This window comes from Ranitomeya imitator, chromosome 2, assembly GCF_032444005.1.
Source record: "Ranitomeya imitator isolate aRanImi1 chromosome 2, aRanImi1.pri, whole genome shotgun sequence".
Taxonomy (NCBI): Eukaryota; Metazoa; Chordata; class Amphibia; order Anura; family Dendrobatidae; genus Ranitomeya; species Ranitomeya imitator.
In genome coordinates, this window is record NC_091283.1 from 510,329,971 (window position 1) to 510,347,565 (window position 17,595).

A 17,595-nucleotide genomic window follows, 5' to 3' on the forward strand; every position below is an offset into this window, starting at 1 on the left:
TGTTTAAAGAGTTCTCCAAGAATGTAATACTCTGGCCTCGTCACATAATTCAAATGACAACCAGTCCAGTGATGTGTCACGAAAGGCTGCAGTCTGAAGAGTCAGAGCTTTTGGAACAGAAAAAAGTCTCTTCCCCGGCAGACTGAGCACAAAGGACTTTTTTCCCTAGCCTCAGTCCGCCATGCTGAGTCAGGTAAAGAGATTTTTTTTCTTGTCCGTCACAGCCCTTCTCGACTTCCTATGTAGCTCCTCTATCAGGTGAGACGCATGTCTCAGAAGTTGTGTTCCTTCAGCCCGCAGCCTGCCCTGAGAAGTTTTAATAGATAGGTTATGTATTCTATTTTTAAAGCTATGTATTTTATTTTTAAAGCTAAAGTGCAAGGTGCAAGGACACACAGACAAATATACAGTTGTGGCCAAAAGTATTGACACCCCTGCAATTCTGTCAGATAATACTTAGTGGCTAACCTCCCTAGATGTGGACGGAAAAGAAAAATTGACAAGAGATTTCAACGCAAGATTGTGCGGATGTTGGATTAAGAACCTCGACTAACATCCAAACAAGTTCAAGCTGTTCTGCAGTCCGAGGGTACAACAGTGTCAACCCGTACTATACGTCGGCGTCTGAATGAAAAGGATCTGTATGGTAGGAGACCCAGGAAGACCCAATTTCTTACCCCGAGACATAAAAAAGCCAGGCTGGACTACCAACAAATTTTGCAGCATAATGTAGGGCCCAGTGTGAGAAAGCTGGGTCTCCCTCAGAGGTCATGGGTCTTCCAGCAGGACAATGACCCAAAACACACTTGAAAATAGTTTAGAGAAAGCACTGGAGACTTCTAAGGTGGCCAGCAAGGAGTCCAGACCTGAATCCCATAGAACACCTGTGGAGAGATCTAAAAATGGCAGTTTGGAGAAGGCACCCTTCAAATATCAGGGACCTGGGGCAGTTTGCCAAAGAAGAATGGTCTAAAATTGCAGCAGAGCATGCTAAGAAACTCATTGATGGTTACCGGAAGCGGTTGGTCGTAGTTATTTTGGCTAAAGGTTGTGCAACCAAGTATTAGGGTAAGTTCACACAGGACTTTTTTGCTGCGTATTTTTGCTGCGCTTTTTTATGCTAATTTTCAGCTGCTTTTTACAGTACCAGCAAAGCCTATGAGATTTCAGAAATCTCATGTACACACATTGTTTTTTTGTTTGATCAGTATTTTGTGCTTTGCTGCGTTTTTTTGACATAGAGCATGTCACTTCTTTCAGAGTTTTTGCTGCGTTTATTCACCCATTGACTTGAATGGGTGTTGAAAACAACGCAGCAAAAACGAAGCAAAAACGCAGGTATCATTATTTGCTGTGTTTTTGCTGCTGAAAATCCAAGGACATTAGCCTGGAAAAAAACGCACAAAAAAAACGCCCCAAATACGCACAAAAAACGCACCTAAATTAGCATAAAAAACACAGCAAAAAAGTCCTGTGTGAACTTACCCTTAGGCAGAGGGTGCCAATACTTTTGTCTGGCCCATTTTTGGAGTTTTGTTTGAAATGATCAATGTTTTGCTTTTTGCTTCATTCTCTTTCTGTTTTTTCATTTAATACAAATTAAATGAAGATCATAATACCAAAGAATTTGTGATTGCAATAATTTTCAGGAAGAAACTGAGTATTATCTGACAGAATTGCAGGGGTGTCAATACTTTTGGCCACAACTGTAGTGCTACACACGAAAAATACACATTAGCCTTTTAGGAGACCCGGAGGACCCTCAGTCCTCTCTCAGATAACGAGACAACAGTTGGTTGTATCCTAGCACAGCAATACCCTTGACATTGCTGTGCCAGTACAAACTAATTGTATTCAACAAAAGTGAGTGAGGATGTTGCATAGCTGTAATCTGTGCTAGTCAACCTAACTAGCAAAACCATGTGTTGGATCCACATCAGTACATACATAAGATCTGTAATATTGCAAGTTAGGTTGACTAGCACAGATTGCAACTATGCAACATCCTCACTCACTTTTGTTGAATACAATTAGTGCGTACTGGCACAGCAACGTCAAGGGTATTTGCTGTCCTAGGATACCAGCAACGTTGTCTTGCTATCAGAGAGGACCGAGGGTCCTCCGGGTCTCCTAACAGGCCAATGTGAATTTTTCATGTGTACCACTATATTTGTCTGTTTGTCCTTGCACCTTGCGCTTTACGCTATGTATTGTATTTTAAAACCTATCTATTAAAAGTATTTTTTTACTCCAATACGCTAAATTCCAGTAGAATAAATAGGTTATAACTATTTGCTGTATCCTACTGTCCTGAGAAGTGACTAGAATTGTCTGCCATTTTAATTACATGACGGGGTCATGTTATTACATTCTTTGAGAACCCTTTTAAGATACCCATACACGTTAGATGCTGCCAATTTAGGCCACTCATCTAATATATATATATATGAGGGTGTCCCAAATCTTCCCCAACAATAGATGTAAGGGAAATAATGATCAGGCTTCTGGATTTCAATGTTTTTGAAGGAGTTAAGCAGCTGCCAGAGGTGTTGGGCAAATCCTTAATCCCCTTCTCCTATAAAGCATACATACTTGAGCGCACATGTATGTATGGGGGCATCAAGGGAAACTGCTGTCAAACAACAGCAAAAATTTGAAAGTGGAGACATAACAGCACAGGCACTATAGGCATATATACAGTTACAGTATTTAATGCTGATTATTTTCTGTATAATGACACGTAGATGTTCCAGTGGCATTGACCGTTATCGACAGGACTGGATGACATATGGATGTGAGAAAGAGGTCCGTATTATTTAGTATCAGAGTAATTGAAATAATCTATTATACAAACCTAATTGAGTATTTTTTCTCCCTATTACCATACCCTGAAGGTACCACGTACGTCATGTGAGGATTATATGGATTTTTACACGCCAGCTGACACCACAATCCAAACCACCTCCCTTACAATGAACTTATCCACACCGACAGCCTCCATAGACCTCACTACAGAAGGTAACAAATTAATTAGTATCTATTCGAGCTGGTTTATGAGGTGAATACTGCACAATTATTACATGTTACAAGGCATAAGAAAAAGTATTGATTTTATTACATTTATGGGATCATCACTGAGTGTATAAACAGAGTTGAGGAACGTTGCAATTAGATTTGATTAAAGGGAACCGGTCATTCACTTCATGCTGCCCAAATCATGAGGAGCATGAATTAGAGCCTAGCTGCCCGATTGCAGCCAGTTGTGCTTTTTTCTCAGTCAGTTTTTGCTCATACCGCTGTAGTTGAATGACAGGTTTATCCCATGAGTGGACATCGAGAAAGAGCTGTCATTCAACTGGAGAAGTGCAAGGAGAATCCGGCTGGTGGCAGTGGCAGACTAGTCTCTTGTTATGACCCCTGGCTGGATCATTAAACTATGTGTTCCCTGTAACACCAGCGAGTGTCAGAAGAAAACATACCTGGCTGCAAATCGGACAGTCAGGACCTAATTCATGCTGCCTATGGTTTGGGCAGCATGAATCAACTGATAGGTTCCCTTTAACTTCTACTGGAGTTACAGAAACAGTGCAGCACAGCCCAGAGCCCTGCCTACGGTGGCCAGCGAAGAAGGATAGATATTCCTATCTGACACCATACCTTACATGTTACTTATTCATTTGTTTTAACTTGTACATTTCTTAAAAAGGGCAGTGTCAACTAAATGTCCAATTCTAGTCTTTTTTTTTTTTTAAACTGTTTATTTTTGAAAAATTTTCCTTTTTCTCATTCAAATAACATCATAAACATAAGTATAGTTGTAGCAAAATTAAGCAAAACAATGCAAAACATTTTAGATGTTTCTTCCAGTGGCACAGTGCCAATTCTATTCTTTTATTTTCTATTTTCCTGTCACATTACCCGTTCGCCCACATTTCTTGTTAGGGGTTATATCCTTGACAGTGTGTCACAGTCCTTATTTGATGATTGATACCTGACATATGATGTAATAGTATGTCATAAAATAAGTTTTATTTTGAAATTTTAATAATCAAAAACAAGACCAGAACATTTTTACCCTATTCTTTAATATGCTATTTTGTTTTCATGTAGATGACACAAAAAAGGAGCATGAGGGAGATGGTAAGTAAATGGACATGTGGATGGTTCATCTGTTATTATTAAATGCATAACACTAAAGGAGACGTCCACTATATTGATGACTTAAATAGGTTAGGCATCCATGTAAAGTCAGTGGTGACGGACACTTACACCCATCAGCTGTCACTAGCTTCAGCAGGATCCAGGTGTAAACTGTGGATGGAGCAGAAAACAACACCCCATACACTGTTTAGTGCCTGCTGCCACATACTGTACATCAATTCCTGCTCTCTTGAATAGGAGTTGATCTACAGTATTGATGACCTACCCGAAAGATAGGTCAACATAACAGTAGTGTTAAACTCTTTTAAAGGGAATCTGTGAGCTGGTTTCGCTATGTACCGTAATCTGAAGACAGCATAACGTAGGGGTTAAAACACAGATTTCAGCTATGTCTCTCCTATCAAGCTTGAGGTTTTTCTTGCTTACAATGATTGTTTTAGCATTAGTAGCTTATAATTGCTGTAACTAGCTGGTCATGTGAGACCTGATCCCACACATCCCCCCTCCTGTGATAGGCAGCTCACTGTCTATGAACTTTATACACCAGGGTTAGCTTCCTCAGCTCTGTTTCAAGCAAAATCTAAAAACTCTGATTGTTTCAGAACGAATGCACGCAGTAATCTGAATCCAACAATGTATCATTTAGCTTATTTTTGTCTACATCAGGCTGCTCTTAGATGAGGTAGCAAAAACCTGCTAACAGATTCCTTTTAACTAAATGTATATATTTTACTCTTTCAGAACCACTTGAGGAGGTTCCAAAGAAAAGTGCATCCCATGTGCATTCTGGCACAATCGTGGGTATAATACTGGCTGTGTTGCTTATCACTGTCATAATCATGACTGTCATCTATATAAACCATCATAAAGGAAAACAAGGGAGACACTGTTGCATAAAGGTGAGGATTTCTACCATCTATCAGGGGCCGCACAATATTACCAACTTGAAAATGACCTTACTATATTTGTTCAAACCATTAATTAATTTGCCCTAATGTGATGACTGATGCTGCTTCTCTTTGGTGTTGATGTGATATTGAGCAAGTTGCTCCTCAAAACTGCTTTTCCGGGTTTGCATCGGTCTGGAGCGCAGTCAACTCTTTGTGATAATAAGTTTTGTAAAGCAAATACATCACCTAGGAAATGCTGGGACTGCTGTATATACATCACATAAGAGATGCTGGGAAGGCTGTATATGAATCACATAGGATGCTGGGACTGCTGTATATACATCAAATAGGAGACGCTGGGACTGCAGTATATATATCACAGGAGACACTGGGGTAATAAACATATAGACATCACTGGGAGGGCTGGGGGGCATAGACATCACTGGAGAGGGCTGGGGGGGCATAGACATCACTGGGAGGGCTGGGGGGGCTAGACATCACTGGAGAGGGCTGGGGGGGCATAGACATCACACTGCTCCAGCATGAAGATGTAATCCTTCAATACATGTGCTTCAGTGTGCGCAGTGCAAGTGAGGGTTTAAAGGGACAGCAGTCGTCAAAATGTGACTGTCAGCCCAAGCACTGTGGTCACCAGGAATCTACCCGGGGGCCGCAGATTAGGTCATCTACCCCTGGTGTACAGCGTGGGCTCAATAGATGAGGTGAATTCATTAAGCCGCAGGTCTGATTAAGGAGCCCGGGCCAGACGCAATGGGCAATGGTGCAGTTGAGCAGGGCTTGATGGACAACAAATTAATTAGTGAGGACCAGGACAGCAGGATATGCAGGATGACAGACAATAAAGTGGAGCAGGTAGCATTGATGAAGCAGAGCCAGGCGTGCGGACAAACATGGGAACAGTAAATGTATAGAAAACTGGTATCATGTCGTGAAGTGTCTTCAAGCAAAGCAATGGTTTAAAACAGGAGTAACTGAGAAACAGATGCAGTTTGGTAACTTTCAGTATGGCAATAGTTATTAGCAGCGACCTAACAGAATAGTAAATGCAAGGCACCAGAAAAAAATTATGTTTAAAAGCACACACATAAACCCTTTTATGACATCTTTAAAAACACATAGCAGAAATAGAAAATTGAGGTAGACAGGGCAATGTTTCGGCCAAAAAGGCCTTTGTCGAGCCAGAAAAAGTTAAAAATGCAGCTATAAAGTGGAAGATTGAGGCCTTTTTATATATCTGGGGAATTGGGCTCCACCTCTTCCTTCATCTCAGGGTCCATTCTGATTGTCATGACAGCCATCTAATCATCAAATAATGTACACTAATATATACACACATACATATGCTGTATCCAAAAGGAAATGGAGTGTTGATCAAACCAGAATGGCAAGAGTTCCGAAAAATAATAATAAAGTCCTCATGAGAATATTTATTAGCAAAGTCTACATTGTCCATCAACTAAAGAGTACCTTGTGTACATGATTGCATACCTACATAGATCGCACTCACACGGTATTTGGGGCACCCCAGGTTGTATACTTTACGCCGCAAGGAAATTTAAAATTACACCACCGGCGTCATCCAGTAATTTTAAAGTACACCGCCCATGTCATCGAATCAGGTGACTGTGGATAAAACGGGGAGGAATTATATATAGCGTCCACTCCTATCCCCGTGACCCAGAAGTGGCGCATCATAACATGTTGTGACAGTGTCACATGATAGTGTTCAAGAGTGCCAGGAAATCGCCTTTCTGAAGCATCATGTGCTAAGCTCACATGACCGCCACGTCATATTGCGTCACTTGGGCAAGCATCATAAGGTCATATGATAAGAATAGAAGTTGCGCTCACATGACCGCTGCTTGGATACCATCTGTCTTTATAATCCTTCCCCTTTTCATCCGCAGTCACCTGTTTGGATGACACCGGCGGTGTAGTTTAAAATTACCATACTGTGTAAAGTCACTGGAAATACATCCTGGGGGGGCCCTAAAGGCTGTGTGACATTATTTTATTAGTTTATTTTCCTGCTGGAGTGTTACTACTAATCTAAATTAAGCCCCTACCTAGTCTCATACTTACCGGCCACTTTCTTCATCTGTTCTCCATGCCACTCTGGTCGATCTTCTGCAGGTTATAACCTGCTGGATTGCTCCAGTGTTTGCTGCACAACCCAGAAGTCACAACTCAATGAATGTCTACGAGAGCCAGAACGAGGCTCTCATGGACTTACAGTGAGAACTTGTGACTGTCACCCCTGACTTCCGGGTTAGTCAGAAGTTGTGGTCGGAAGATGACAAAGCAAGACCGAAGCGTCACCCGGAAGAGCTCAATTAGCGCCTGGTAAGTATGAGACTGGGGTCAGGGAACTTAGTTAAGTCGCACCACTCTAGCGGTAAAATAAAAACAAATGCTGCTGTGGTGCTTTAATAGTATTAATTAACATTGGGTTAACTTTCTAGAGGGAATACATTCATAATTTAGTTAAAGCATCTTATGCTGGAGTGCTGGGAAATAAATCCATAATGGTTTGTAAAATGAACTTGTAAAACAAGCAAAAATAAGCTTTGATCACATAAAATGTTATACATTTGATAAAAGACTTTCAAAAATTCATTACTTTTTACCTGTATATAAACACATGTATACATGGCCTGAGCATACAACCTCTAAGCTGCACAGGACACTAATTCCCAGCTACAGTAACATCTTCCTTAATATTAGAGTCCTTGTTTTTGTCTTGCATCCTGCTGATGTCAATAGGATCAAACCTAAAAAGTATAAAAATGTCAAATTAGTGTGTATTTATTCTAAAACAGGTTTTCTCTATATCGCATCATTAAAATGAGTTTTTTACGGTTTGCAGTATCATCCTCACCACTGGGCAGTTACGAAGTTCAACAATCATGGAAGCCCTGGCGTGTACACTGTGGTGGACCCAACACCAGGACTTGATAAAGATGGCTTCATGGAAACAGAACAATAAGAGCCCTTGAATCCTTTTATGTAAGGGAGATGGAAGGGCTGGAACCTCCCAACATGCTCATTACATCCCCACAGAAATGATTGCTAACTACACCCTGAAAGACTATAGATGAAGAAGAAATCACTATTGACCTGTATTATTAACTTCAGAATATTTTACATTATCCCTGCACAGCAAGACATCTCAGTTTCCAGTAAAAGAAGAAATTATAATGCATTATTTACAAGCGATGTGAACTGAAAAGTTGCACCGTTTGCCATCACCAGAATATTAGAATATTATTCCTGGTTATCTGACAACTGGGAAGAAATGCATCTCATCTGGAAAAATGTACACACAGTCTGATACCTGCCTCTGGACTGCAAAACTCTGTACAATTTACTTGATTCTCAGAAAGTTCCCAGTATAGTTGTTATATCCGTACTCTGACTGGAAGGCCAAGTAATGTGCTAGGAAATACAACATTGTATACAGAGAGAGCACATGGTTGTTAGTTCATCTTTATAGATTTGCCTAACAAAATCAGATCAAACGCCGACTTAGGACAATTAATTACCTTATATCTGCTATTCTGCTACAGAGCAAGGATAAATTGCAACCAAAAAGATCAATACATTTATGAGTCGAGTCACTGGCTACATTATTGCTGATGTGTGTGCTATACTTGGAAGTGTTGAGTCTTTAAAAAGCCAACTTGGGAATATGCTTTTCAGATGACTCGTCTGAGGTAAGTCACTGTGGGCTTTTCTCTGTACCACTTTCCTAAACTGAAAGGACTCTCCCTATGTGTGAATATAGCAGAAAGACGCTGCTGGAGACCAGTCTCTTGGACTAGTCATCTGAGCCGTATGGTCCCAAGTTGTTATTCCAAAGTATTTTTTCTCTGAAACGTGCAGCAAGAAAATATAACACAATAACACAGCCAGATTCCGAATTATACAACCCATGCTTTGGGCAGAATTAATCTTATGTCAAGGTTCACTTTAAGTTTCTGACAAGACAATCTTCCTAAACATAATTATTTTGTATTGCTGTAAACAGACCGGATCACACAGCTGTCCTGTAAAATACTAAAAATTATAAATACAAATATTGCAATATTGCATTCATGAACGCATGAAGAACATCTCATCCAACCAATGGCCTACACATATCTACTTATCACAGTCTGCCCTTCGAGCTGCTATGAGGTCCAAGGTTGTCCAAACACCCCCTCTGACAATCATGTGTCTTTACTTTCTCTAAAATCATGCCTTGAAAGCAAACAGAGGGCTAATGGGCATCCAGACTGTCTTATCCTCTTATAATACAGGCATGCTGGATGGGCCAAGAGATGTTGATCCCTTCTGTCCCAATGGTGTAAATCTTTTCTGTTCACAATTTTTTTATCTCTGCCGATATGATACATTAAACTAGTGCAGCGTTTAATCTACTGAAAACAGAAGATTAATATACCCTTCTTTGCTTATAATTACCTTTTCAGAAACCCCACTGCTCATCAATCATTATTAGTGTACCTTCCCTACATGCTTTTTTGTTAAATATCATACTTACAATGCTTAGCTGCTAGCACATTAGACATCACAGGAAAGCTGACGTGTAGGCACATACATAAATCTCAGGGTACATGTCCTGGACTGCAGTTTTTAGTTAGCTTAATTATAAGTTATTATCTCCAGCAATCTACATTCACCACCCCTTGCTACCAGTCTTGCTACCTTCTCCGCTGCAAACTAAGCACACGTTATTTTTCATAAAGAGTTTAGAAAGTCGGTATTTAAAGAGGACCTCACACTGGGTCATAAGTGGGCAATTTTTCATCTAATTTTATTTATGCCGCTCCCCTAAGTCCGCTTTTTTATTTTTTCACATCCACCATACAGTTCCAGAGATATGGCACTTTTTTTGTAAGTGCTACATTTTATGGCCCTTACCAAGTGGGTGTGGCTCACAGGATTCTCGAGGAATGAGGGGGATGTCTTCAGGCTACTAAGCATTATTACCCTGTGACCACAATCCACTTGGGAATGGCTATAAAAATTAGCACCAAATAAAAAGGCCCAAATCTCTGAAATTGTAAGGCACATTAAATAAAAAAAAGAAAGAAAGCAGCGGGAATAAAATAAGAGTAAAAACTGCAAACCTCTGACCTTAGTGACAGGTCCCATTTAAGGTTATATTATATATTTTTTCCTGTTTCAATGTTTCTGAATGTTATTGTTCTTTGTACCTGGGAAAACACTGCAGTCTTGTCCTATGGCATGCATTAACACTTCAAATTTACCTGCTGGTCAGATTTTCAGATAGAGCATGGCCATGTTTTATTGTAATTAAACAATTTCTATTGCTAGTCCTGATTATTTTTTGTTATATACACTGGTCAAAATACTAAAAGGGAACACTTAAACAAACACAATGTAACCCCAAACAAAACAGACAAGTAGAAATGATAGGCAATTAGCAAGACAACCTCCATAAAGGAGTGGTTCAGGAGGGGTAACCATAGACCATTTCTCTAACAAAAGCAACCGTCAAAAGGGATGTGAAAACTTTTGCGTTTTGTCATTGCTCTCACCCCTAGAGGTACTGTATAGTAGCATGAGGCGGTGTCTAAAAGCCACAGAAGTTGCTCAGGAAGTGCAGCTCAGCCAGGGTGCGACATCAATGCAACCTGTTGCATTAAGGGTAGCTGTGTCTATCAGCACAGTGTCCAGAGTGTAATGGGCTGGGTGGTGGAAGCACTGTGTCAAGGACCAAAAAAGCCCGGAGGAGCGTAACTAGGTGCCTCATCAAATCCAAACTCAGATACACAGCGGCAGCGCGACCATGATCTGAGGAGAGACAAAGTAGGTGGAACCAGGGGCTACACCAAGACTCACCTTAGGTAGATTGCAGTTGACCTCCTAGGGACAGGGAGCAAGGACGGCCAAGAAGAACGAAAAGTTGATGCAGGTAGACACTGTAGGAAGACTGGAACTGCAGATACAGACTGGACTGGCTGATGTACAAATGCACACTGGCAGGTACAGACTGGTCCAGCTGATGTAGAGATGAGAACTGGCAGGTGTGGACTGGATCGGCTGATGTACAGATAGGCTGGCTGCCCATCAGGCAGGTAGAAAGACAGGCAGTTGGACATGCAGGTATATAAGAATACAAGCACTGGGAGCTGAGAACTGACAAGAGTGTTAAGGAACAAACTTACTAAGTTACAGATGCACCTCCCTTCAAGTGGAGCTGCCTTAAATAAAGAGTGTCTCCCAGCCATTGGCTGGGGACACTTTAGGACCGCGCATGCAGTCCTTTTAATAGGACAGAAATGTGCATGGACACTAATCACAGTGCCTGGGGATCTGTGAGCTGTGTGCACACCCCAGGCATTCCCAGCTAAAGCAGGAGGTACCGGAGAGAGGCCGCGGCGGTAAGTCAACGTTTCTGCCTTCTGCCCTTCTTCTTTGGCAGAGGCGCTGACTTGCTCACCACACCACAGTACCCCACCATTTACGCTCCCTCTTTTTCAAGTAAGCAAGAAATCTCTCCAGGAGGAGAGAGGCATCAAAGTTCTCCCCGGGCTGATAGGCAGGTATACAAGAATATGAGCATGGGACCAAAGAACTGACAAGAGCATTTAGGAACAAACTTACTATGCTACATAATGAGTGTGTTCCAGCCATTGGATGGGGACATTTTAGGATGGCGCACGCTGTTCTATTAAGAGGACAGGAACGCGAACACGTCCTAAGCACAGTGTTCGGGGATCTGTGCGCTGTGTGCGCACCCCGGGCATCAGCGGCCAAAGCAAGAAGTATGGGAGAGAGGCTGCGGTGGTGAGCAAGTCGGCTGTGAGTAGGTTGGCGTCTCTGCCAGGGAAGAGGGGCAGAAGACAGAGACGCCAACCTACTCACCGCACTACATGTACTACAGAACCTCACCCTTTACGCCCCCTCTTTTTCAAGCTCGCAAAAGGAGAGGGGCATCGATGAGTAAATCAGCTTCTTTGCTGGAGAAGAGGGGCATAAGGCAGAGACGCCAGCGCTACACAGAGCATGGAGCAGATACCAGGAGACAGGCCAGTACACCAGGAAACGTGGAGAGGGCCAAAGGAGGGCAACAACTCGGTAGCAGGAGTGCTACCTACTTCTTAGTGCAAGGAGTAACAGGTGGAGCAGTGCCGGAGCCTTACAAAATGATCTTCAGCAGGCCACTAACATCCATGTGTCTGCTCAAACTGTCAGAAACAGACTCCAAGAGGGTGGCATAAGGTCCCGACGTCCACAAGTAGATGCTGTGCTTACAGCCCAACACTGAGCAGGGCGATTGGCATTTGCCAGAAACACCAAGATTGGCAGATTTAACATTGGCACCCTGTGCTCTTCACGGATGAGAGCAGGTTCATACTGAGAACATGTGATAGAAGTCTGGAGATGCCTTCGAGAAAGTCCTGCTGCGTGCACCATTCTCCAGCATGACCGGTTTGGCAGTGGGTCTGTAATGGTGTGGAAAGGCATTTCATTGCAGGGCCGCATAGCCTTCCATGTGCTAGCCAGAGGTACCCTTACTGCCATTAGGTACTGGGATGAGATCCTCAAACCCATTGTGAGACAATATGCAGGTGCAGTGGGTCCTGGGTTCCTTCTAATGCATGACAATGCTAGGCCTCATGTGGTTGAAGTGTGGCAGCACTCCTCCTCAGATAAGTTTTTGTATTTTTATACCTAATTACGATATAAGTATGTCTCCTGATGAACCTACATAGGGGAAAAGCAGCGAGCTAAGCATACTTGGCATTATGATACTTAAAGGGAAGGTGCCATCAAAATTTTTTTTTTTTTCAGAAATTGTAAAAATGTAAAGAATTAATGATTACATTTTCTTAAAAAATATTATCATTTGTTTATAATTTAGTAAAATATGAAAAATAATTTGAAAAGTTTTGGAATTTCCACTTTTCAACACTAGGGGGAGCAGCTGCTGAAATTTCAGAAAAACCTAGTGTACAACTAGCTCACATTACAGCACTGCAGTAATTATGGGCGGAGTCTGCTGACATGTGTGATGTCTCCTCTCCTCCCCTTCTGGGTGTTTGCTAAGGGATTAGAGAGGATGATATTCAGGAACCCAGTGAGCAGCCATTTTGTTGGTGACTGCAGAGTATGGCTGCCGTCACACTATCAGTATTTGGTCAGTATTTTACCTCAGTATTTGTAAGTCAAAACCAGGAGAGGAACAATTAGAGGAAAAGTATAATAGAAACATGTCACCACTTCTGCATTTATCACTCACTCCTGGTTTTGGCTTACAAATACTGAGGTAAAATACTGACCAAATACTGATAGTGTGAAGGCAGCCTAAGGCTACTTTCACACTAGCGTTGTTGGCTGTACGTTGCAATGAGTCATTCAGGAGAAAAAACGCATCCTGCAAAGTTGTCTGCAGGATGCGTTTTTTCCCCATAGACTAACATTACCGACGCATTGCGACGTATTGCCACACGTCGTAACTGCTGTGCGACGGTTGCGTCATGTTTTGGTGGACCGCCGCCACAAAAAAAGTTACATGTAACGTTTGTCCGTCGAGTCCGCCATTTTCAACCGCACATGCACGGCAGAAACTCCGCCCCATCCTCCCCAGACCTTACAATGGGGCAGCGGAAGCGTCGTAAGACTGCTTCCGCTGCCCACGTCGGGCATTTCTTTCACAGCATGCGTCGGTACGACGCACTGCGACGGGCCCGTACCGATGCTAGTGTGAAAGCAGCCCTTATACTGACAAGTCTACGGTCACCGAGGATGGCAGGCAGCAAGGATTCTGGGAGATATGTGGTGGAGGGAGCAGGGTGACAGCAGCACAGAGTATTTCAGGAGAGCAGTGTGCTGGTCTATGGGGGCCCCCTGTTCGGTGTGCGGAGCAGCCAGGGATTGTACATAGAGCGCTGTCTTTTATACACATGGATGGACCGTCTGCTTGTTTGCTCCACAGAAATCCTGGAAACATTTCTGCGGATTGATGGCCTGTTCTGATCCAGACTTTGCATGCAGACCCCATTCCCCTCCTCAGATCCTGTCTTCCCCATCCTGTCCTGGCAATATGTGAAAGCGAGGCGACAGGCGCAGTCGGGGTGACGCTGGGAAGGAAATGTAGCCATATAGTAACGATAAAAATGAGACGCCTCTCTTCAGCTGCCTCACCAGCCCTGACTGCACCTAACTGGAGGTCATGCTGCCCCCTCTATTACCCCAGACCCGCGTGCAGGTGCTCAGCCAGAACCACCATAGAATGGGTCCGCTTTCTGAAGATAATACTGCCATAGTGTTCTCACATAATACCGCCATATAGATCACACATAATACCGCCAGTGTTCTCACATACCACCATATAGATCACACATAATACCGCCAGTGTTCTCACATACCGCCATATAGATCACACATAATACTGCCATAGTGTTCTCACATAATACCGCCATATAGATCACACATAATACCGCCAGTGTTCTCACATACCACCATATAGATCACACATAATACCGCCAGTGTTCTCACATACCACCATATAGATCACACATAATACTGCCATAGTGTTCTCACATAATACCGCCATATAGATCACACATAATACTGCCATAGTGTTCTCATGTAATACCGCCATATAGATCACACAATACTGCCATAGTGTTCTCACATACCGCCATATAGATCTCACACAATGCTGCCAGTGTTCTCACATAATACCGCCATATAGATCACACACAATACCACCATATAATTCTCACAATACTGATCAACCATAATACCACCATACAGATCACATAATACCGTCATATAGATCTCACATAATGCCATAATACAGCATGACGCCCGCAGCTCCTGTTATCGCACGCATTGAGTTGTGTGTGCAATGGGGAAAGATATGCAGGGGGGAGAGGAGTGCATAGGAGAGGATTAGATACACGGCTCAGCATAATATCACACAGTATAGGATTAGATGCACGGCTCAGCAGACAGTATCACACAGGAGAGGATTAGATACACGGCTCAGCAGTCAGTATTTCACAGGATTAGGCTATGTGCACACGTCAGGATTTTTTCCTGACATAATCCTGAGAATTCTGCCAGAAATCCACGTGCTTTTTTCGCGCGGATTTCTCGCGGAATTTGCGCGTTTTTTTGCGTTTTTTATTTTTTTATTTTCCGGAATGTCCTTTTTGATAGGAAATCTGCAAAAAATCCGCAAAAAGATAGAGCATGTCCGGATTTTTTGCGGTATGTGTTTTTTTAGCGGATTTATAGCGTTTTTATGGCGAAATTCCGCAAAAAAAACGCTAAAAATCCGGACGTGTGCACATAGCCTTAGATACACAGGTCAGCACAGGATAGGATTAGATACACGGTTCACCAGACAGTATCACACAGGAGAGGATTAGATACACGGCTCAGCAGTCAGTATTCCACAGGAGGATTAGATACACAGGTCAGCACAGGATAGGATTAGATACACGGTTCACCAGACAGTATCACACAGGAGAGTATTAGATACACGGCTCAGCAGTCAGTATCACACAGGAGAGGATTAGATACACAGCTCAGCAGACAGTATCACACAGGAGAGGATTAGATACACGGCTCAGCAGTCAGTATTCCACAGGAGGATTAGATACACAGGTCAGCACAGGATAGGATTAGATACACGGCTCAGCAGTCAGTATTCCACAGGAGGATTAGATACACAGGTCAGCACAGGATAGGATTAGATACACGGCTCAGCAGACAGTATCACACAGGAGAGGATTAGATACACGGCTCAGCAGACACTATCACACAGGAGAGGATTAGATACACGGCTCACCAGACAGTATCACACAGGAGAGGATTAGATACACGGCTCAGCAGTCAGTATTCCACAGGAGGATTAGATACACAGGTCAGCACAGGATAGGATTAGATACACGGCTCAGCAGACACTATCACACAGGAGAGGATTAGATACACGGCTCAGCAGACAGTATCACACAGGAGAGGATTAGATACACGGCTCACCAGACAGTATCACACAGGACAGGATTAGATACACGGCTCAGCAGACACTATCACACAGGAGAGGATTAGATACACGGCTCACCAGACAGTATCACACAGGAGAGGATTAGATACACGGCTCAGCAGACACTATCACACAGGAGAGGATTAGATACTTGGCTCAGCACAGTATAGTGATAGATGCAGGGTCTGATGTCCTGTGAGGAGCTGCAGTGAGGTCGGAGCAGCACAGAGATTCTCCCCCATCCCCCTCTGTTACCTCTCTGCAGCTCCAGATAAGAGGACATCAGACCCCAGCACTTCAGACTCTCTAGCGATCCTAGAGATTCAGCCACACACCAGGCAGCAGAGGACAGGGAACGGCAGCTGATAGGGTGCATACTAAAACCCTATGTGCCAAATTAACCTATACCTATGGTAGATATTTTAGTCGTATTCATCTATACCTCTGCCTATTTTAGATTTTTTTTTACAGTATCATTTTCTTAATTTAGTTTTCCTTTCCACTTCACTCCATTTGAAGCAGAGTAACAAATTTATTTACATAAAGTTGCAATACATGAATGTAGGGGTTACATTTTTTGGAAACGGAATAAAGGTTTTGAGCTCCGTTTTTTTTATTGGAATATGTTCATATTAGTACAACAATGTTATCTTCCAAGTTTCATTAGGATCCTTTTAGAGATTCAGTCTTTATGCACCATATTCTTCCATACCTATGCCTAGTGTGTTATCACGGTTGGAAACGGAAAAACGGTTTTGAGCTCCGTTTTTTTATTGGGATAAGTTCATATTAGTACAACAACGTTATCTTCCAAGTTTCATTAGGATCTTTTTAGGGATTCAGTCTTTATGCGCCATATTCTTCCATACCTATGCCTAGTGTGTTATCACGGTTGGAAACGGAAAAACGGTTTTGAGCTCCGTTTTTTTTATTGGAATATGTTCATATTAGTACAACAACGTTATCTTCCAAGTTTCATTAGGATCTTTTTAGGGATTCAGTCTTTATGCGCCATAATCTGCCATACCTATGCCTATAGTAGTTTTTTTTTCTAAAGTTGAATTTTTTGAATCTATTTTTCCTTTCCACTTCACTCTATTTAAAAATAAATTAGCGGAGGTTAAACTTTAATTGCGTTTTCAACAAGGCAAACCCATACATTTCTATATAGTAACTTTACATTTGAAATAAACACTGAATCCCGAAGAAGATCTTGATGAAACTTTGAAAATAAGTTTGTCATTAATATGAACTTTTTCCAGCAAGAAAAACAGAGCTTAAAAATGTAATTCTGTTTTCAACAATGTTAATTCATACATTCCTATATAATAACTTTACATTTCAAATAAACAGTGAATCCCTAAGTAGATCTTTATCGAAAATTTTTGCCTTAGGCCGGCATCACACTAGCGGACGTATGAGCGGTGCAGAAAATACGGATTGCATACGGTACAATGATTCTCTATGCCCCAGCTCCTATCTGCCGTATTTTACTGA

General features: G+C 42.3%; 1 protein-coding gene across 2 annotated transcripts in view; it reads left to right on the forward strand.

Moving 5' to 3' along the window:
• Positions 1-10,408, forward strand: part of PLXDC1 (plexin domain containing 1) — a 73,990-nt gene extending 63,582 nt beyond the window's left edge. The window contains exons 10-14 of one of the 2 annotated variants that reach the window (XM_069751681.1): positions 2,745-2,805; positions 2,895-3,018; positions 4,111-4,140; positions 4,903-5,060; positions 7,939-10,408. In XM_069751681.1, coding sequence (XP_069607782.1) covers positions 2,745-2,805; positions 2,895-3,018; positions 4,111-4,140; positions 4,903-5,060; positions 7,939-8,058 — 493 coding nt within the window. In that variant the 3' untranslated portion in view covers positions 8,059-10,408. The remainder of the gene's footprint in view (positions 1-2,744; positions 2,806-2,894; positions 3,019-4,110; positions 4,141-4,902; positions 5,061-7,938) is intronic. The other variant, XM_069751682.1, reaches the window with a different exon arrangement.
• Positions 10,409-17,595: the final 7,187 nt, after the last annotated feature.